The following is a 20,467-nucleotide window of genomic DNA, read 5'->3' as shown; positions in this document are numbered from 1 at the left end:
TTACCCGTGATCACTGAATGACTGCCGGGACAAGGAGGTTGACTGAGAGTGGGGGCTGGGGGGCAAAGGTTCCTCCACCAGCCCCCTCCTCCCCACTCCCACCACCCATGCTATGTCACCCAGCGTGGAAAGGATTCTCCCATGCAAACCCTGGAGCCAGAGGGGTCGGGGAGCACACTTCTGCACCCCTATCCCTGGGGCACAGACACGGCCACAGCACGGGGGGGCGAGGAGGCCCCAGGGACACGAGACATGGGGGGAGGGAAAAGGGACCCGGCCAGCATAGACGACCCCTGGGCACCGGTGGCCAATGAGGCAGGGTGGGCCGGGGACACAGGAGGCAAGGCTGTAGCAGCGAGTCCCCCCTCCCCTCCTGGCGGACGAAGAAGGAAGACATGGGCCCCGCGACTGGGCAGGAAAGGGGCACATGGGGCGGCCTCTGCATGCAGCCCCGGGAGAAAAGCCCCACCCTCTTTCTGCAAGAGAAGGGAACCCGTCTCCCATCGGAAACCAATCAATAAATTACAAAAGGGAGGAGGCGGAAGTTCAGAGTGTGCTGCCTTCGACCCACTTCACCACCACCCCAGTCCAGTTCACGTGGTTTGGTCCAGGCCCAGCCCCTTGGAGGAACAAGGCCATGCAGGTGGTGCAGTCCACGGCGAGAGCGCCCCTGCCCGCTCTCCCCAGCGAGGCCACCCTTTGGCAGGTGCGGGTTGAGGCCACCTCTCGGCAGGTGCGGGATCCAGGCCCCACCTCGGCAGGTGCGGGATTGAGGCCACCCCTTGGCAGGTGTGGGATCCAGGCCCCACCTCGGCAGGTGCAGGATGGAGGTCACCCCTCGGCAGGTGCAGTGTCAGCCTGTCCTCTGACTGAGGGCGCCTGCAGGGACGCCAGGCAGGGCAGAGGGCGCTGATAACCCGCTGAGCTGCCCCGCGCCCCCCTGCCCTCACCTGCAGGTCTGCACTAGCAGGAGTAGGTCCGCACCGACACACCATCCGCCCGCGAGCCCCCAGAAGCCTGGCCTGCAGGGAGAACGAGCGGAGGCTCAGCCTGCTGCGCCCCACCTTGTGCCCTCCTCCCCACGGGTCTCCCCATCGCGGTCTGTGCCCCTCCCTTCCCTGCAGCTCTTGCCCATCCTGGAGAGGGGCATGGGGGAGCCAGAATATGGGGCAGTCCACTCGCCGGGGGTGGCAGAAAGAGGCCCAGGCTGTTTCTGAACCTGAAGGGACTTTAAATGGCTCCATTCCCAACCCTGGGGAAGGGGGCACACTGGGATGAACTCCCCACCAACACACCTTCCGGCTGCAGCTTTCGGAGGGGGAGCCCCGGGGAGCCCAGGGCTCCTGCTGCTGCCGAGCGAAAGTTGGGGGGCAACATCTCAGCAGAGTCGGGGGTCACCCCTCGGAGGTCTTTCTCCCGGAACATCTTCCGCCAGGAGGGGGAGCGGCTGAAGGACTTGGCACTGTCCTAAGTGCGGGAGCCACCACTAGGGTGAGGGGCCTGGACTCCGCCCCTCCTGCCCAAGGCCCCGCCCCCAGAAGACTCCGCCCCTTCCGGTCAGTCGGCCCCGCCCCTCGATGAGCCACACCCCTCCTGCCCGAGGCCCCGTCCCCAGAAGACTCCGTCCCTCCCAGTCAGCCGGCCCCGCCCACCCGAAGCCCCTCCCCTCCACCCACCCGGTGTCTCAAGAAAGCCCCGCCCCTTAGAGGCCCCGCCCCTCCCAGCAGCCAGCCCCGCCTCTGCTGTCCCTCATGTGGCCTCGGTGCCCACAGTGCCCACCTCGTCCAGCCGCCGGTCTGTGCCTAAGGAGATGAGGTTGCTGAACTCCTTCTCCAGGAGCTGCCGGGCCTGAGAGGGGAAGCCAAGGGCGACTTCCCTGGAGCCCAGGGCCATCCCAGGGCCACCTTCTACAAGCCGCCTTCCCCAGGCAGCCTTCCTCGGAGCCAAGGGCCATCCCAGGGCCACCTTCTACAGGAGCCAAGGGTCATCCCGGGACCACCTTCCCCAGGCGGCCTTCCCCGGAGCCAAGGGCCTTCCCAGGGCCGTCTTCCCCTGGAGCCAAGGGCCTTCCCAGGGCCGCCTTCCCCTGGAGCCAAGGGCCTTCCCAGGGCCGCCTTCCCCTGGAGCCAAGGGCCTTCCCAGGGCCGCCTTCCCCGGAGCCAAGGGCCTTCCCAGGGCCGCCTTCCCCGGAGCCAAGGGCCTTCCCAGGGCCGCCTTCCCCGGAGCCAAGGGCCTTCCCAGGGCCGCCTTCCCCTGGAGCCAAGGGCCTTCCCAGGGCCTCCTTCCCCTGGAGCCAAGGGCCTTCCCAGGGCCGCCTTCCCCTGGAGCCAAGGGCCTTCCCAGGGCCGCCTTCCCCAGGCCAGCAGCCGGGCTCACCTGCGCGTTCTGTGTGGGGATCTGCAGCAGCAAGGCCAGGTCCGAGTAGTCGAAGGTCTCGTCCAGGGCGAGCAGTGCCCCGTGCACCCCGCTCTCCGTGAGGTTTGTGGCGAATTCCTTCAGGCCCAGCCCGGATACCCAGCCCATGACTCGCTCATTGGACCACACCATCACGTCTGGGGGCGTGCAGAAGGGTGCCTCAGCCTCGGCCCCGTCCCCACGGCCCCTCTGCTGACCACACGTGGGCCTCCGGCTCACCTCGGATCTGCGTTTGACTCTCCTCCCTCCTCCGCTCCAGATCCTTCCGGTCATAGTTAAGTCGCTTCAGGCACATGATCCCATAGTGTAAACTCACCCTGGGCAGCGGTGGGGGGACCCGGAGTCACCACCCCGCCAGGCACCCCACCATGAGCTCCAGGCTTCTGGGAGAGGGTGGGGAGGACGGCGGATGGGACCTGCTGATTCCTGGACATCTCCTCCCTCCCCACCGGGGGGCGGCGGCATTGCCCACAGGCAGTCCCCGTGGACAGATCTCAACTTGTCCCATGGGCCATCCTAACCTGAGCTGCATCTGTGGCCCAGGGAGCCCCCGCCCTCACACAGGCGTCCCCCCACCTGTGGAAGCTGTCCACCATCTTCAGCTGGCCCCTGAGCTCTTTCTTGTTGAGATGGTCCAGCATCCGGGCATCCACCAGAGACTCCATGAAGTAGCTGCGGTACTGGGGCAGCCCCAGGCTGGGCAGCCAGTCATTGCCTACCCACTCGTGGTTCATGTCGCCATACGCCAGGATCTGGGGCCATGGGCAGGTGAGGCACGGGTCAGGGCCTCTGGCAATTCCCCACGTATGTAGGAGGGCCCAGTCCAGCCCCTCTCCCCATCTGAGCTTATACTTTCCCACCCCACAACAAGGTACTGCGCCTTCTCAGCGCTCACCAGCCTTCCCATGGCAGGTAAGAGTCCGCGTCAGGCTGCAGGAGTCAACCCCCTCCCAGCCCTCAACCTTGCACAGACTCCCCTCAGCTGGACCCTGCAGTCACCATCCCTCCAGTCAGACAACTGTCACCTCCCCCTTCCCAGTCCAAGGTAGTGCCCCCTTCCCAGGACTGGATCATGCCTGACCCTGCTGCCCAGTGCAGCTGCCCCTCCCAGGCCCTCCTTCAGCACAGCCTGGTCTGGTCACCACAGCCTGGACCCCTGTGGCCAATACTTGGGCTTAGCACCTAGTTCCCCCAGGAGGGTCACTAGTGCCCTCTAGTGTCCACAGTGGGGCAGGCCACAGGGTCCCTGAGCAGCGCCCTCTAGTGCCCACCGTGGAACAGCATCAGGGTGCCTCAGCAGCACCCGCTGAGTGTCCACAGAGAAACAGCCTGCAGCGTCCCTGAACACTGCCCTCTAGTGTCTAAGTGGAACAGCTTGCGGGATCCTTGCAGCTCTTACTAACGGAATACCCCAGGGCTCAGGGGCTACTGATAATGGAGCAGTCTCAGCTTTCCCACCCTCTCCACTTCACTCTCAAGCCACAAAAAAATCAACCAGAGCCGAGCTGGGTCAGCGTTCCCCCCTCCCCATTGTGTGGGTACGGTGGAACGTCTTGGTGGGAGTACGGGCAAGGCTCAGAAACGGAGGGGGTGTCATGCAGCGTGCACAGCCTGCTCATGCACCCACAGTCCGTACCACACCCCTACCTGCTCCCAGCTGATCTCCTTGGTCTCCTGACCCGTTAGTGGGAAGAGGGGAGAAAAGGGATGGGTTAAGGGGCAGGAAGAGGACAGGAGGGACAGAAGGTCGGATAGCCAGCTAGCCACAGCCTCAGTGGCCACCCCCACCCCCAAGCCGGGTTAGTGTCACCCCCAAGGACGCCAGCAGGGGGCACTCACAGGCTTGGTAGTGGCTGTGAGTGACTCCATCTCCTCGTGTGTCATCCACACGTTTCCTGTGGACTGAGGGGCGTGGGTATCAGGGACTTTGGGAAAGGGCTCTGGACAGGGTGGGAGAGAGAAGGGGCTTCTGGAAAGCCCCGGAACACACCGTGTCCAGCAGAGACAGAGGAAGCAATGCTCTTTTATGGAACACCTTCCAGATTCCAGGTAGAGCAGCATGGGTTTAGGAGATGGGCAACCCCATCTAGCGATGTCACCTGTCTGACCTCACACTGATGCCAACAGTCCCACAAGCTAGGATACAGCCCAGGCCTGGCACACGGTGAGAAACAAAGTGTGGTGGTGGGAGCGCTCGCAGTCGTGGAATGGCGGACACACCAGGGCATCTGGATAGAGACTAACTCGCAGATGGATACCAGGGTGCTCAGCTGTCCTGTGTCGTGGGGGAAGGACCTGCCGGAGTGCTTTAGGAGCCAATCCATCGCAATGTCTCCACGTTACATTCAGACTCCTCAGTAACACCCCCCTCCCCAAGCGTGGCTGCCTGTGGTTGAATCAGGCAGGGTACACACAATTTTCTGTATGTTCCGGAGTTATTGCAATAAAAAACCGGAATGCAAGAATGAGAGGATTGGAAGGTAGTCAATGTGTGGGTCTATTGGAAGGTATACAGGGGCGGAAGGCCTCTCAGGAGGTGGTGTTATGTTAACTGAGAGCTCAAGGAAGCCCCAGGCAGCCAGAGGTGGGGTGTTCAGGAACAGTGTGTGGTCAGTGGGTCTCCCACAAACAGACAAGGAAGGGAGGCCCGGAGATTGGAGAGCAGGTGGGAGTGGGGGCAGGTGTTATGGGACAGCGCTGGGGCAATTGGCTGCCCCCGAAGACCAGGGGCAGGAGGCAGCAAGGACCAGGATTGGGGGCGCTGGACACTCACGGTGCGGGAGGAGGCGGGAGCCGAAGGCGAGGTGAGCGAGACCATCTCCTGGATGGCCAGGCGCAGCTTGAGCCTGTGCAGGGGGTTGCTGATGCCAATCTCACGCTGGATTTCCGTGTCTGACAGGTTGGCCATGATGGCCCCACTCTTGACATTGGCCCGGCAGGCAGCCACATACCATGCGGGCATGCCTACCCAGAGCTGGGACATGGGAGGAGAGAATGGGAGAGAAACAAAGGGAAAGGCAAGTGGGGGCGAAACAGACGTGCGCAGGCGGGCCAGGAGGAGAAGCAGGACGCAGGAGCCGTGGGAGGGTCAGGTGGAGGCAACCAGAGGATTGTGTGGCGTGGAAGTGGAAAAGGGGGTGGGGATGGAAGGATGTGGGCAGAGACAGAGCAGATGTGCAGAGACACACACAGAGGCACACGGAGGAACGCAGAAGGAGAGCCGGAGGTGCGAGGGATGTGGAACACACAGCCAGAGATGGGGAGGGATGCAGCCAAGTTAGAGAGGGAGAGAGACCAGGACCCAGGTGGGTGTCCCCAGGAGAGGGGGGGTTGGGTGGAAGAGGAGAAAGAAGCTGTTCAGATTGACAGGAAGCCTAACCCCTCCCAGATCCTCCCCCCACTGAGGGGGACTCAGACCCATGAGGCCCTCAGGGAGTGTGGGGGACATCAGTGAGGGTGTTTCTGGGACGCAGTACCTCCAGCCAGGAGACCACAGTGGGCCCATCCCAGGCAGCGAAAGGCAGGCCCTGGCGGCAGGCCTCTTCGAGCAGCTCGTGCCTGGAGGGGCGACAAGGGGTAGGGCATGTCAGCACGGAGCCCGGCCCCTCACCACCCCTCACGCCCAAGCCCTCGTCATGGGGGCAGAAAACACGGGCAAAAACCATCCCCCAAGAGAGAAATCCCAGGAATTCCCAGGCAAGCTAGGTTATTCCACACACACACACACACACACACACACACACTCACTTCCTTTTGTTCCTTCGATCCTTGTCACCTGGGCCTGTCAGCTTAGCTAGCCCCAGAGGGTCAGTGGCCAGCGTCTCCTCAGATGGCGTGCCAGCTGGAGGCAGTGAGGGGTCGGGATTAGGACGTTCTCAAAGGACAAGCAGAACCTCTCTAGCTGGGGGGCTGGTGGGGTGGGGGTATGCTGAGGAGGAGGCCAAGGCGGCAGAGGCCCCGAGGGAGCAGGGGCTAAGGGCCACACCCAGTGACAGCCAGGCAGGGAGCAGTGTCACCTCGCAGGCGGTGGACCTGGGAGGGCAGCCGTGGCGCCAGGGCCTAACCACCCGCTCCAACCTGAACACATTCCAGGTGAATGAACAGACCAACAGAGCAACACGTGAGGAACAGCAGAGCGGGCAGGGGCAGGGCCTCACCCAGCGAGGAGCTGTCGCGCCCAGGGGGCCCCACTCTCCCCTTCTCTTTCTTGCCAAAGAGCCGGCCTATGGATGACTTGATGCTCTTCTTCTTGGGGGCCTTGTGCAGGGAATCCGTGGTGCCTTCGCTAGGTAAGCAAGGCCATGAGGGCAGGCCCTCTCTGGGCTGGGGGGAGGTGCCCCCTCCCCTCCTCCAGCCCCTCTTGGTCCCCAGCCCTGCTGACCTTCCCCGCGGAGGTCCCCCATCTTCCAGGGACCCTGCCTGCAGTGCCAGGGCCTGGGTCATCCTCTCGAGCCGGGCAGAGCGCGGCGTGGGTGGTGGGGTGTCTCCTGGGATGGCCGGCCCCTCCCCTCGTGGCCCCCCAGCCTCCTCCTTGGGGACATGATTCTGGGGACACAGACACAGGTGGGAGAGTCTTCTAAGCAGCTGCTCATTCCCCAGGATGCCTCCTGGGGTGTCCAGGGGGACACTTGCTCAGAAGGCCTGTGTAGGGGTTTCCCCTTGAACTTGATGGGTGACTCCACTTCCAGAGTCCGAAGTGGGGTGTGCCTGCCCTTAGGGGGGAGCTCAGGAGCCCTGGCTACCGGGAGCAGGGAAGCAGGGGGCAACACCACGCAGCGGGCCGACGCAGCTTTGCCACTTTCAAAGGCCCATCCTGAGCGTCTGTTCTAGTCCCCAGGCGTGTGTGTGGTCACAGACATATGCTTCCAATCAAGTGGAAGGGACCAAAGACATCAGGGTTCGGGATCCCGGCCACTTGGCTCCCATTTGGCTCTTTACTGAAACCGCTGCTGGGAGGAGAGCGCGGCTGTTCCACGCGGGGGAACCCTCTGTCCTACTTCTCCCACCTGTCCCCTCCCCAGGCTGGGGAGACTTCAGAATACTCACAGCCTTGTCGGTGCCCTCTCGGGCAGGGCTGGGTGGTGCCAGGCGGGGTGTGGAGTGGCCTGAGCTGGGAGGGGAGGGGCTGGCAAGGGTGGAGGTGGTGAGGGAGGGGGGCAGCGAGCAGCTGCTGCGATAGCGGCCCAGGGAGTCCAGGCCCGAGCTGGACACACGGCTCTCCAGCTCCTCGGCCCTCTGCTCCGTGGTCTCTTTCTCCTCCTGGATCAGCCTGGCAGGGGTGCAGGGGGACAGAAGAGACACAGCAAAGGGTGAATGGAAGGGCTGAAGCAGAGAAGATGATGGGGACAGGAGAATGCTGCCCTTAGCATGCTGTGGTAGGGTCCCAAGGAGTCTTAGGGTGCAGGAGGACACCAGGAAGTCATGGAGCGATGGGGCAGTCAAGCGTCCACATCACAGAGTGCATGCCGTGGTGTAGCAGGTAAGCCACCACCTGTAGCCCCTGCAGCCCACAGGGGTACTGGTTCAAGTCCTGGCTGCTCCACTTCCCATCCAGCTCCCTATGAACGTGCCTGGGAAAGTAGCCCAAGGCAGCCCAAGTGTATGAACTCTTGCAACCCACATGGGAGACCCGGATGTAGCTCCTGGCTCCCGGCTTCAGGCTGGCCCAGCCCGGCCTTTGCAGGAATAAATCAGTGGGTGGAAGATATCTCTTTCTCTAATTCTACTTTCCCAATAAATAAAAATAAATCTTAAAAAAAAACTGAAAAGAGGATCCTAGGGGATTATTGTGGACAGGGTCTACGTGCCAAGGAGACCAGCAAGCATGAGGCCCTAATGAGGCCAGGGACCCAGAAGTCAGTCTGGGTCCAAGAAAGTCGCACCCTTCTCCAGTGTGTGAAGCATGTGCCAAGTCAGAGTTTGAACGGAAGGCCAGGGTCGTGTCAGCATATTTGCCGAGGGCCATGGGGAGCATGATTTTATGGGAAAATTATTAAATAGGACAATTGCTGGGGCATCGGGACATACGTTGTTAGTGGGAGCTTCTTAAAATCACTGGGGACTCTCGAGGTTGATGCAATGGCTCAATTGGCTAATTTCCACCTACAAGCGCTTATCCCATATGAGCACCGGTTCAATTCTCAGCTGCTTCACTTCCCATCCAGCTCCCTGCCTGTGGCCTAGGAAAGCAGTTGAGGATAGTCCAAAGCCTTGGGACCCTGCACCTGCGTGGGAGACCCAGAAGAAGCTCCTGGCTCCTGATCAGCTCAGCTCTAGCCATTGTGGCCACTTGGGGAGTGAACCAGCAGATGGAAGATCTTTCTTTCTTTCCTTCTCTCCATAAATTGCCTTTCCAATAAAAATAAATACGTCTAAGGGGGGGAGGGGACTCTTGGAAAGTCTCATAGGTGGAGCTGAGGGTCCTGAAGTGTGTGTTGAGATGCCGTGTTGGAGACTGCACTGAGATCCCTGGGGTACTCGGAGATCTGGGTGCCAGCTATGTGAAGTCACACAGCCTCACGCTCCACTCTAAGAGGCCTGACAGCCCAAGTTCAAAAGTCTGGTCTTTTGGAACATGCTGGCTGGTGTGTTGGGAAATCATGGGTGCTGGTTAGGAGACACCCACGTGCATGACTGTTCCTGAGGGCATTCCTGGACACACCCGGAAGTGCTGGGCTGGGAGGATTTCCTGCAGGCAGCTAGCTGAAGAGGAGATACCATCAAGCCTTTGGACCAGCCCCAGGAGCTAGAAGCACTGGGGGGTCAGGGCAGAGCAGGGCGGGGCGGGGCAGAGAGGGGCAGAGCAGGACAGGATGGGCAAGACCGGGGAAGGACTCACTTGATTTCCTTGTTGATGGCTTCCAGCTGCTCCTGGAGCATGATGGCCAGCGTCTGCACGTCGGCCTGCCCGCTGGGGGACAGCAGCTCTGCCCCAAACATCCCCTCCGCCTCCTCTTCGTCTGAGCCATCTAACTCCCCAGGGAAAGGGGGAGGCATAGACCCAGCTGGTGCAGAGCGTTCCCAGTCCTGTCTCTGTACGGGAACAGGGGTGCCAGCAGGTGGGTGGGTAAGTGGCTGGGGGCCTGGGAGGATGCTGTCTTGTGGCCCTGCCCCCGTCCTGATCCCGCCCACCTCTGCCTACACCCACTCCCTTTGATCCCGCCCTTCAGCAGACTCCACCCACTCTGCCATGCCACGCCCCCTGTCGCCTCTCACCAGGGGAAGCCAAAGGAGGATGTCCACAGCAAGGGAGCCCATGGGCATGGTGGCACGGCGGGAGGAAAGAACAGTGAGCCCAGGAGGCGCTGCCCTCCAACAGTCCCCTCCCCAGCCCCCATCTGCCCAGGCCCTGCTGCTGACCTTGGATGGCTCATCTTTGACCCCTGACCAGCGGCCCCTCTTGCTTGCCCGACCGCTGCCAGCCCCATAGGGGTCCAGATGGGCCCCAGAAGGTAAGGTGGGTGCCTGTGAGTACCGCAGCTCCAGGGCACTGCCAGGGAGAGACCTGTGGGTGTTGAAGACGGCAGTCAGGGCAGGGCTCCCGGGGCCAGCCCAGGGTCAGTGGCCATGCAGTCATGGAGCCTGTGGGAGTCAGGGAGACGAGAACGGGGGCCAGGGTGGCGGCTCCAGGAGCAGAGGCAGGATAAGGGGCCACCGTCACCTGGAGTAGGAGGAGGGCGGCCTCCCCCGCAGCTGGTCTATCTCCATCTGCATCCGCTCCATCTCGGCCAAGAGCTGCTCCTAGAGTGGGGTGTGGGGTGTCGGCTCAGAATGTGCCGCTGGGAGACGGGCAGCCCCTCCCGGCCTGTGCCCTGTGTGCCCCTGCCCCCGGGCGAGGGGCAGCCCCTCCCGGCCTGCGCCCTGTGTGCCCCTGCCCCCGGGCGAGGGGCAGCCCCTCCCAGCCTGTGCCCTGTGTGCCCCTGCCCCGGGCCCCTGTCCCCAGGTGGGGAGCAGTTCCTCCTGGCCTGTGTCCTGTGTGCCCCTGCCCCGGGCGAGAGGCAGCCCCTCCCGGCCTGTGCCCTGTGTGCTCCTGCCCCGGGCCCCTGTCCCCAGGTGGGGAGCAGCCCCTCCCGGCCTGTGCCCTGTGTGCCCTGCCCCCAGGCCCCTGTCCCCAGGTGGGGAGCAGTTCCTCCTGGCCTGTGCCCTGTGTGCCCCTGCCCCGGGCTCCTGTCCCCAGGTGGGGAGCAGCCCCTCCCGGCCTGTGACCTGCTCTCACCTTGTTGAGCAACAGCTCATCCTGGAGCTTCTTCATGTTGGCAATCTCCTCACTCAGTGAGTTCTGTGGGGTCACAGGGAAGTGAGGGGGTGCAGCCTGCCAGGAACACTGCCAGGGGGTGGGGGACTACCCGCTGGGCCAGGTGGACCAGGGTGGGCACCAATCAGGAGTGTAGGGAGTCCTGGGTAATCACAGGGGGGCCGGCCACAAGGGTCCCCAGGATAGACGACTTTGGGGAAAGCCAAGGCTACACCCCAAACACCACCTTCCACATCCCGCTCTGGGAAGTTGTCAGATCAGAGCTGCCCAGGTCTGGAGGAGTTCAGACCCGGATCTGGGCAGGGGTGGGGAGCAGCTCCGCCCCAGGATGTGGTGGCCCTGGCTTCCCAGGAGGCACACCTTCTCCTCCAGCGCCCCCATGCGCTCCTTCAGGTGCAGCTGCAGCCGCTCGTTGGACTCGCTCAGCAGCTTGTCCACAGTCTCGGACAGCCGCTTGTTGTGCTCGTCATTCATCTTCTCTCGCTGCCGGGCCTGTGCACACCACAGCAGGGCCAGGGGTGGGGCTCGAGCGGTGGGCCCCTGCCTCAGAGCCCCATCTTCCCCGCAGTGCCCACGCCCGAGCCTCCTCACCCGCTGCAGCTCCTGGTTCTTCTCCTCCAACTGCGCCTCCAGTTGCCGAAGTCGCTCCTCAAAGTTCCCATGGCGCTCTTCAGCCTAGTGGACCGAACGCACAGTATCTGAGCTTTGTACCCTAGGATCCAGTCAGGCTCGAGGCCCCGCCCCTGAAGACTCGGACCCGCCCCTCTAGGCCCCACCCATTGCTTCGGCCCCGCCTCCATTAACTCAAGCCCTGCCCCTTCTAGGCCCGCCCCACTGCCTCAGCCCAGTCCTCCTAGGCCCCGCCCCATTGATTTGGCTCCGCCCCACCAACTCAGTCTGCTCCCACGGACTGCCCCGCCCCTTCTAGGCCCCACCCACTGGTCCAGGCCGTCTAGGCCCCGCCCCATTGCTTTGGCTCCGCCCCTTTCTAGGCCTCCTCCGACCTTGTTGAGCGCTGCCACGCGCTGGGCCAGTTGCGCCTCTATCTCGGGCAGGGTCTCCGCCTTCTGCAGCGTCTGCTGCAGCTTCTGCTTGGCGTCGTCCAGCCACTCGGCCAGCTGCCGGCTCTTCTCTTCACTCTGGGGGTGGTGGGCAGAGAAGGGCCATTGGGAGGGACAGGGGCCAGGATCTGGGGGGCCACGACCACGCCCCGAGACCCCACCCGGGCCGCAGCCCGCACCTGCCGGTACAGCGACTCCTTGCTGGCCAGTTCGTTCTCCAGCTTGTCGTTGGCGTCGTGCAGAGATGTGGCCTCGCGCTGGGCGCTGAGGTAGCGCTTCTCCAGCGTTGTGATGCGTTCTTCCATATCCTCCCGCTGTGCCAGGGCCTGCAGTGGACGGCGCAAGGCCACGTGGACAACAGCTCCCTGAAGCCCCTGGGGCAAGCGCGGGTTAGGGCCTCTAGGAGAAACTTCCAGGAATCCTGGGAAATGAAGTCCCCGGTCCACAGGGACTTCTGGCGGCATCACCCCGCCCAAGGGCTCCAAGGACTGGCCCACTTTGTCCCCTTGACAATTAAAATGGCCACCCAAATTCTTGTACAGGGGGTCCAAGGTGCTTGAGACGTGAAGTCTCCAGTGGAGCCGCTGAGGTAGGAAAATCCAGGCTTGAATTTTCTCAACCCCTTCCTGCACAGCCCAGGCTTGGCACCACGGCATTCCTGCCCTGGGCTCTCACTGGAAACAAAGCCTCCTTCCGCGGAGAAGGCAGCCTCCCCCATGGGCCCCGGGGGGCAGAGGAGAAGAGGCCCCGAGCAGGTGCTCCAGGGGCTGATGGGAAACTCCGGTCTGGGAGCCCTGGTGAGGTGATCCCACTTTCTGGCCGCTCAGCTCCCACATCTGCAATGATGGGCTTCACGTCCACTGCCCACAAGGGTCCAGGCCTCAGATTTCTCAGCTGGGGCGTGGGAACAGGAGACAAGAGGCCCAAGGCCACGACGGGGGCAACGCTGACAAGAGATGTGGAGTCACACGCAAATGGCCCCTCTGGTAACTCGGTGATGGGACGCTGTGTGCGCTAACACTGCTGGGCGCTCACAGGCCTCATCTTAGAAGTGAGAGGAGAGGTCTCCCCCTTGTGGCCATCTCCAGGTGCCACCCTTGGCGAGCTCTGGGCAAAGGCAGCAGAGGACTGGCGACAGAGGGCACCCTGCCCCACTCCCGGGGCTCTGGCCTCACCTCCTTGAGGTCCCTCTGCAGCTTGGAGTTAGCCTCCTCAGCCTTGCCCAGCTCGCGGTGAGCTGTGCCCAGCTCGTCCTCCAGCTGGCTCATCTGGCGGCACAGCACGGCCAGGCGCTCCCTCAGTTGGCACACCTCGGCCCGCTGCCGCTCCAGGGCCTCCTCCAGCTCCGCTGTGCGCCGGTTCGAGTCCCCGCCGGGACCCAGGCCATTGGCTAGGGTCTGAAGGAGGGTGGGAGGGAGGAGCACAAGTCAGGTGGGCAGCACAGAGACACAGACCGAGCGCAAAGAAAGTTTCTCAGGCGAGGTGAGGCGATCAGATCAGAGCCCTGTCAGGGCTGTGGTCCGCGGGTCAGAGAAGTTAGCACAATGACCTCTCGGGCCAGAGGTCAATGGCCAGGGAGACTCCTGGGGGACTCAGATGTCTTGAAAGTTGGGCATGACCCCAGCAAACATTCGAAGGACCAGAACAGGGGTGACTCTGAGTGCCAGGGGTACAGGCCTGGCTCTGTCCCCAACCCCAGCTGCATCCTGGGAAGCAGGAAGTGGTGGCTCAAGTTACTGGACCCCTAACCCCCATATGGCAGACTCGATTGGTAACTATGGCCTGGCTCCGTGCTGGTCTGTGTGTGTGTGTAGGGGACTTGGGGAGTGAACCATTGTCTGGGAGATCACCCTGCCTATCTGCCTTCCAGAGAAAGGAATCCAGGATGGATTTTGCAAAAGGGACACACACACAGGTGAGTGGGGCCACGGGGAGGGGCCTTCCACCTCTCACCTGTCCGTCCCCCTCCTTGCCCGGCTCTTCCAGCCCCGACCGCCGCCTGGCCAATTGCTCCCGAAGGCTCAGTGACTGCAAGAGAGAGTGGAGAATCAGTGCACGGGGCCACTTCCCAACGGCATCCTCCAAGGACACATGTGCCCCCTCTGAGATGCTGTGGGCCTGGAGACACACTCACATCCCACACACACCCACCTGCATGCCCTTGCCTCTCCTAAGCTGCCTGCCACGAGAGGCCTCTGCCTTTAGTCTTGCCCTTGGTCTCCTGGCAGAAGTTTAAACCTTTGGGGCCCAGCAGAGTGGTGCAGCCATTCCCAGCATCCCACATGGCTGCGGGTTCAAGACCCGGCAGCCCACTTCCCACTTGCCACGTTCCTGGGAAGGCAGCAGCAGCTGGCCATGGACTTGTGCCCCCACGTGGGGAGCCTGGAGGGCGGCCCAGGCTCCTGACTTTGACCTTCTCTCAAAGAAGCAGCCTCTGCTGACGGCCACAGCCTCACCTCCTGATTGCTCAGCTCCAGCTGCTCCTCCAGCACTGCCACCCGCTCCAGTGCCATGCGCAGCCGCTCACGAACCTGCAGAGGACAGCGGTGACCACGCTGGGTCCAGGCCCACAACACCCCTGGGACAGCTCTCAGCCGCCAACCTCAGCATCACCCTTCTCGGCAACAGGCCCTACGCAGCCGCTCACCGGGAGCCCCACCCCCGTTCCTTGGTATATTATCAACCAGCGCTTCTCACGCCATGACAGCCCCATCGGCCAGTCACCAGTCCTCCTACCTTCTCATCCAGGGCCTTGTGGTGCTCGAAGAGCGATTTGAGAGCCTTCAGCACCTCCACCTCCGAGGAGACCCCGCCCGGCGACTGCGCTTGGCGCTTGACCACGGTCATGCGCAGTGACCTCTCGTGCCTGGACACCAGGCATTCCAGATGTTCCAGAAGGAGCTGCAGGGGCAGGGCGCCGTGCCAAGGCCAAAGGCGAGGAAGAGGGTGGCACGTAGCGCAGAGGTAGGTCGGGGGTCAGTACACGGATGAAGGAGCAGGAGCAGCGAGAGCGGACCAGCCAGGATGTGGGAGCAAGAAAGAGAAGATGTGAGGGGAAAACGCGGGAAAAAGATGCCTTAGGAGGCCACGCCGCAACCCCACCCCCGCCGCTCACCCGCGTGTTGTTCCGCTCTGCTTTCAGCTCGGCAATCTCCTCCTCCCTCTCCAGCAGCTGCTCCCGACATAAATTCAGCTCCTTCGTCAGCGCTGCGAACTCCTAGTCCAGGATGGGAGCCATCAGATCCATCCATTCCGCATCCTCCTTGCTCAGGTGCCCAGGACTTGGACAGGCCCCGCCTTCCCCGCCAAGCCCCACCCCTTTGGGTGCGGGCCCCGCCCACCAGAGCCGGAGTCCCGCCCACGCGTGTTGCCCCGCCTCTTCCGGGACTCCTGCCCCGCAGGACATGCCCCCAGAGAAGAGCTAGCCAGTCTTTGAAAGTTCCACCCCTGCCGGTAGAGTCTCTTGCGTGCGGGCCCCGCCCCTGACAGGCAGCCCCGCCCCCGACGGTCCCGCCCCGCCGGCAAGCCCCGCCCCCGTCAGTCCCGCCCATGCCCGCAGCCCCGCCCCCACAGCCTGGCCCTGAAGGCAGGCGTCTCCTGTATGCAGGCCCCGCCCAACCGGCAGCCCCGCCCCGAGGGCAGGCGTCTCCTGCATGCAGGCCCCGCCCCGCCAGGAAGCCCCGCCCCCGCGGCAGGCCCCGCCCAGACCTGAGGCAGCGCGATGCTGAGCTGGCGCTGCAGCGAGTCCTTCTCGTGGCCCAGCTCGCGCAGCCGCAGCTGCGCCGTCGCCAGCCCGTCCTGCGCCTCGCGCAGCGTCTCCAGCAGGCGCTCGCGCTCCGTGAGCATCGTGACCATGAGGCGCTCCAGTTCGCCGCCCGCCTCGTCCGGGCCCAGCGCCGAGCCCCGCCGGCCATCCTCGCTGATGGTGGGCATCACCTCGCACATCATGGCGGCGGTGCCAGCCTGCGGGGGAGGGGAAGGGAGCGAGGCGGTGGAAGGGCCTGAGGCCGGCCTCGTCAAGGCGCAAGCTGAGGTGGGGCCGGCCAGACACTGCGCCCAGCCGCTCTGCTGATGACGGGGGAAACTGAGGCACCGCAACCAGCAGAACCGGTTTGGCTACCCGGTGCTACTTGGAGAGGATGAGGGCTACCCTTCGTCATTAAGGCCAAGACAAACTGAAATGCATGGCTTTCTGGGAAAGAGCCCTGGCTACGTGGCTGAGAACATTTCGGGCCACACTTCCTCACACCTGAGCCTGACCCACTGAGAGAAACAGGAGCCGCCAGACCACATCCTTGTGGAAAAACAGCCTCTCCCTCTCCTGGCTCTGCTGAGAGACGCCCCACCCCCCTTCAGCCCATTGCTTGAGTCAGAGAACTGAGGGCCAGACCCGAAGTGCACTTCAGGAGGCCAAGGGGCTCAGGACCACTAAGGACATCACTGAGCTGTGTCACAGGGGCACGCTCACCCCCTAGCATCCCTGTGCAACTCTGGCTTCCTATGGTACCCCGGCTCCGGGAGAATCCACAGACCCACTCCACCGGGGTGGGAGTGGGGAGCCTGCAGCCTGGAGGTGAACAAGTCATCCCCTTTCTTTGCACCCCAAAACTAGCCCCATCTCCACTTTGACCACAGGGATCCAGACTTCTAACTGCTGTTTTACCCCAGAACTGGGCGGTTGCAACCTCCTTTCTAAATCTCAGAAGGCGGAGAGCACTCCTTCCCACCCCTCAGGAGACAAGCTTGGCTGTTGGTCTGCCCTGGGACCAGAAGGCCCAGCCTTTACAGTCCTGGGCCCTCCCCACCCCAACAGCACCAGCCCTCCCAGGTGGTTCCTCAGGGTGGGAAAGGACAACGGGGAGGGGTCTGCTGACGGGAAGGCGGGGCCTTGGGGAAGCCGTGACCCAGGCCCCGGGCCGCTCCCTCCACATGCTGCAGGTCCGGTCCGACGGGTCCTGCTGGACCAGTCGAAGGTGGGAGGCACTTTCACTCCAGTCCTTCCTTTCCTTCTCCCCTTGTGGGTGGCCGGCATAACCGGTTCAGCAGGTGGATGTTCCCAGCCCCGCCCAATGCACTATGTCCAAAGCTTGGGAAAGGAGCCCCGGGACTCTTGAGATGACAAGAAGGGGCTGAGGGCATGGGGCACTGGGAGAAGTCTTGGGTTGTTAAGGTGATGTAGTTGGGAAATCATAGCCCTGAGAGAGAGTCCAGGCAGCCTCAGGCCAAAAGCCAAGGTGAGGTCTGAAATCCCGCAAGAGGAGGATGTGTTAGGCAGGCCACGGCTCTGGAACCTCAGTGCACTTGGCAAGAAAGAAGAAAGCATGGACCGGCAATCTGGGGAAGGGGTCTGCACGAAGATGCCTTACATGTGCAGAAAGAACATATCTGCACATTGACCGTGGCCTTGGGGTAAGAGTTGCACAGGGAACTGGAGTCTGGAATCTAGAACCAGCCCAGAGCAACCCAGTAATTTACTGAGTGATTCGGTCCACCCCAGGGCCCCAAACACAAGACAGAGGGAGGCAGGGATGGACATGGTACCCAACAAACCCAGCCAAGAGACAGCATCCAGAACTCAGAGAACTTAGCCCAGGGATAGGTGAGCTGGAACAGGGCACACTGCAGAGGTCCTGTTCTGGGTGTCACCACATGTCTAGATAATGCTGGAGCTCTGCAGGCAATGCATGGGCACTAGGGCCCAAGGAAAACAGAGCGAGAGTGAAGTCAGCCTGGAACTTTGAAGGGGCTGGGTGAGCACACAGAGGGCTGCCTGAGGAGAACCAAGAAATTCCTGAGAGAAAGAGTGAGCTGGCAACGTGGGGGCGTTGTTCTGGAAAGGAGACATTTCTAGGCTGGGAAGCCTCCAGAAGGGGATAGAGAGCCTAGAACATGCTTAGAATGCCAAGGTGGCAGACGGAGCAGAAAACTTCTCCCCCTCCTGCCGGGGGCCCCATCTAAGCCGAGGCTGCAAGACAGAAAAAGACAGGCCGAGAAAGTGGGCACGGGTGGGCCTGGAACCCAGACACCAAGGAAGGAAGCCGCTTCATTGGGAATCCTCTGAGAAAGTAGAGGCAACCTACAACAGGGAAGTACATTCTACAGTTCATTGCATGAGCTGGAGAAAAGCTCTACTGGTACACATTCTAGAATACGCAAGAAGCCCCCCCACACACACACCAGTAAGAGGATGGGATATGGCAGAGGCCTAGAACACGTAAAAGGAATGTTTAGCAGAGGCTAGGGAACGTCTAGTTGCTAGAAATCTGGACCGAGGGTGAGAGAGGATCAGGGACATTACCTAGATACCTGGAAAGATCAATGGAAAGAAGGTAACGTCTGGCCTAGAACCTAGACCAGGTCTTGGAATACTGGGGCTGTCCTAGCATTCTGAAGAGATCTAGACCATGGCACGGGGCAAGGGCACAGGTGGAACCAGTGATGCAGAGGCCCATGGCCACATTCTAGAGCCAGCCCACAGAACCTGGCAGCCTGAGACACCGTGCTTGGGAAACGGAACATCACCATATGGGCCTCAGATGGCCACCTGTCTTGGAGGGAGGGGGGAAGCGGACAGGAGCGTCTCAGGAGCCAGCAGCTGAAATGACATGGGAATGTGACAGAGGTCTGTAAAGACAGGAAGCGGATGGGAGTGACACAAGGCTGCAGCGACCAAAAGTGAGAGCAGAGGCAAATGGGGGTAGGGGGACCCAAAGCTGAACTCCTGAACCTTTGTGGAGGTCAAAGTTGGGTGTGGGCCCTGCAGGGCTGACTGTCAACTGGAGGTGGGGGACGAGACATCCAGGTCTCCCCTGGTGGACGGGGCCAGGGGAGACGGTAGTGTGTGTGTGGACAGGAGCCAAATCCTCCTGAAGATTTAAGTCTTGGTGCCCAGGGCCCCAGAGAACTGAGGCTGTGTGGGTTTCAGGAGGCAGGGGGGCTGCTGAACTGGGTGCCAAAGACAGCAAAGGCTGCACCTCAGTGCCTGGCAGGATGAGGGCTATTAGAGGGGTCAGCAGACAGACAGGGCACTGGCTATAGCAGGAAGGACTCAGGGTCCCCAGAAAAGCGTCAGGAGAGGGGGTAGCCAGGGAGGGTCCCTAAGGTGGACGAAGCAGGACCCAGAAACCAGGGTGTCCAAGATGGGACCAAGAACAGGGCCCGCAGAACCGTCAGGCCCAAGCGCCAAGGATGGGGAGGGCCCAGGTATCCCCGGATCAGAGGCGTGGTAGGGGGAGATCCCCGCGCTGCCCATCCGCGCCCCCTCCCTGGCGACGGCAGCATGGGGTGGGGGAGGAGAGGCTGCCTGGTGCGCTGACCATGGACAGCTCCAGCGCGGGCCTGTGTCCAGGACGGCCGGGCCAGTCATCCTGGACCCAGGAACGCGGCCGGCTGCTCCAGCCTGGAGCCTGGCGGATCGGCTGCGCGAGTAGGGGGACGATGCGGACGCGCCGAGGGGCTGCCGGGCGAAGCCGGGGTGGGGGAGTCCGGCGCCTGCAGCTCCCGGGACGCGGCCGAGGAGGGGGAGCTGGGACCCAGAAGTGGGGTGGTGACAGGGTGAAGGGGTCCCCAGCGCCTGCCCTGGGAAAGCCAGGCTCAGGGCCCGGGAGGAGGAGGAGGAGGAGGCGGCGCGAGGCGGAGGTCCGCCTGGGGACCTCGGGTTCGGCTGGGGACTCCGGGCGCCGGGGAGGGAAGGGGGGGACGCCGGCGTCTCCGGGGCTGGGCTATGAAATCTAAGGCTCCGAGGTCCCTGGGGATGAGGAAGAGCATCCAGGATGTGGAGGAGGCGGGAGACGCTCGCCGAGAGGGGTCCCCGGGGTGGGCGCTGCCGGGCGGGCTGGGCCGGAATCTCACCTACCTGGTCCGCGGCGGCTGCGGGCGGAGCTGGGCTGCAGGAGGGACTGGGGTGGGGTAGGGGGACCGGGCGGGGCCCCTGGCGGCGGCCGGGGCCCGGCTCTGTCGCTCCGGAGCCCTGTCTCCGCGGCTCGCGCGGGCTCCGCGTCTCGGGCTCCGGCTTGGGCGCCGGGGACCCCCCTCCCCCTCACCGTCTCACAGCCCTCACCCCCTAAAATAGACCCCCCTCCCCGCCCTTGTCAGCGTTCAGTCTCCCCCCCGCGAGGCCGCCGCCGCCAGATCCAGGGGTGCCCGCCAGCGCCCCCCAAATCCCACCTTCCCCCCACCAAAAAAAAAAATTTTCTCCTCCCTCCCCCTCCCCCCCGCCACCGCTCCCGGGCGGTCGCGGCCCCTTTAACAGAAGACTGACAGACGGCCCTGAGTGGCCAATGGGAGGCGGCGTCGGTGCCGGCCGGCGAGTAGACCCCGCCCCCGCACGGTCCGGGAGGGGCGGTGCGGGCGGAGAGCGAGGGGCGGGGCGAGAGGCGCGCCGGCCAATAGGCGTGCGGCGTGCGGCGGCTGGGGCGGGGGGCGGAGCCCGGCAGGGGGATGATGTCACCCGGAGCGAGTGGCGCGCGGCTGGGGACGCGAGTCGCGACCCCGGGTCCCGGTAGGGGCGCGCCGGGCGCCCTGCTCCGCTCGGGACCCCCAGGGCTAGGTGGAGGCTACAGGCCGGGGGTGCACGGTGAGGGATGCTCCCGGGAAGGCCTGGCGGCTGGGGTGAGTGCCGGGCGGGGAAGCGCGCCTTCTCCCGCAGCCCTGCGCCCGCCTGGGAGATGCACACGCGGCACCCCTCACCCCGGCTCCCACGCACACGAGCGTGCGGCCTGCAGGGCTCCCCCGGCGG

General features: G+C 63.4%; 1 protein-coding gene across 1 annotated transcript; it reads right to left on the bottom strand.

Moving 5' to 3' along the window:
* Positions 1-817: 817 nt before the first annotated feature.
* Positions 818-19,761, bottom strand: PPFIA3 (PTPRF interacting protein alpha 3). Its single transcript, XM_004596997.2, has 29 exons — positions 19,586-19,761; positions 15,439-15,693; positions 14,846-14,947; positions 14,467-14,631; positions 14,187-14,261; positions 13,684-13,758; positions 12,906-13,127; positions 11,910-12,056; positions 11,674-11,808; positions 11,261-11,344; positions 11,030-11,161; positions 10,631-10,693; positions 10,076-10,155; positions 9,775-9,919; positions 9,254-9,441; positions 7,462-7,684; positions 6,797-6,960; positions 6,573-6,700; positions 6,163-6,256; positions 5,892-5,973; positions 5,189-5,389; positions 4,255-4,317; positions 4,063-4,089; positions 2,992-3,167; positions 2,635-2,732; positions 2,377-2,552; positions 1,780-1,848; positions 1,296-1,467; positions 818-1,022 (listed from the first exon to the last, which is right to left on the bottom strand). The coding sequence occupies exons 2-29, from the start codon at positions 15,676-15,678 to the stop codon at positions 964-966; spliced, it is 3,585 nt and encodes a 1,194-aa protein (XP_004597054.2). The 5' UTR covers positions 15,679-15,693; positions 19,586-19,761; the 3' UTR covers positions 818-963.
* Between the last annotated feature and the right edge of the window lie 706 nt (positions 19,762-20,467).

Source organism: Ochotona princeps, chromosome 16 (genome assembly GCF_030435755.1).
Source record: "Ochotona princeps isolate mOchPri1 chromosome 16, mOchPri1.hap1, whole genome shotgun sequence".
NCBI lineage: Eukaryota > Metazoa > Chordata > Mammalia > Lagomorpha > Ochotonidae > Ochotona > Ochotona princeps.
The sequence above is the reverse complement of the archived record's forward strand: the minus strand, read 5'-3'. Positions and strand labels throughout refer to the sequence as shown.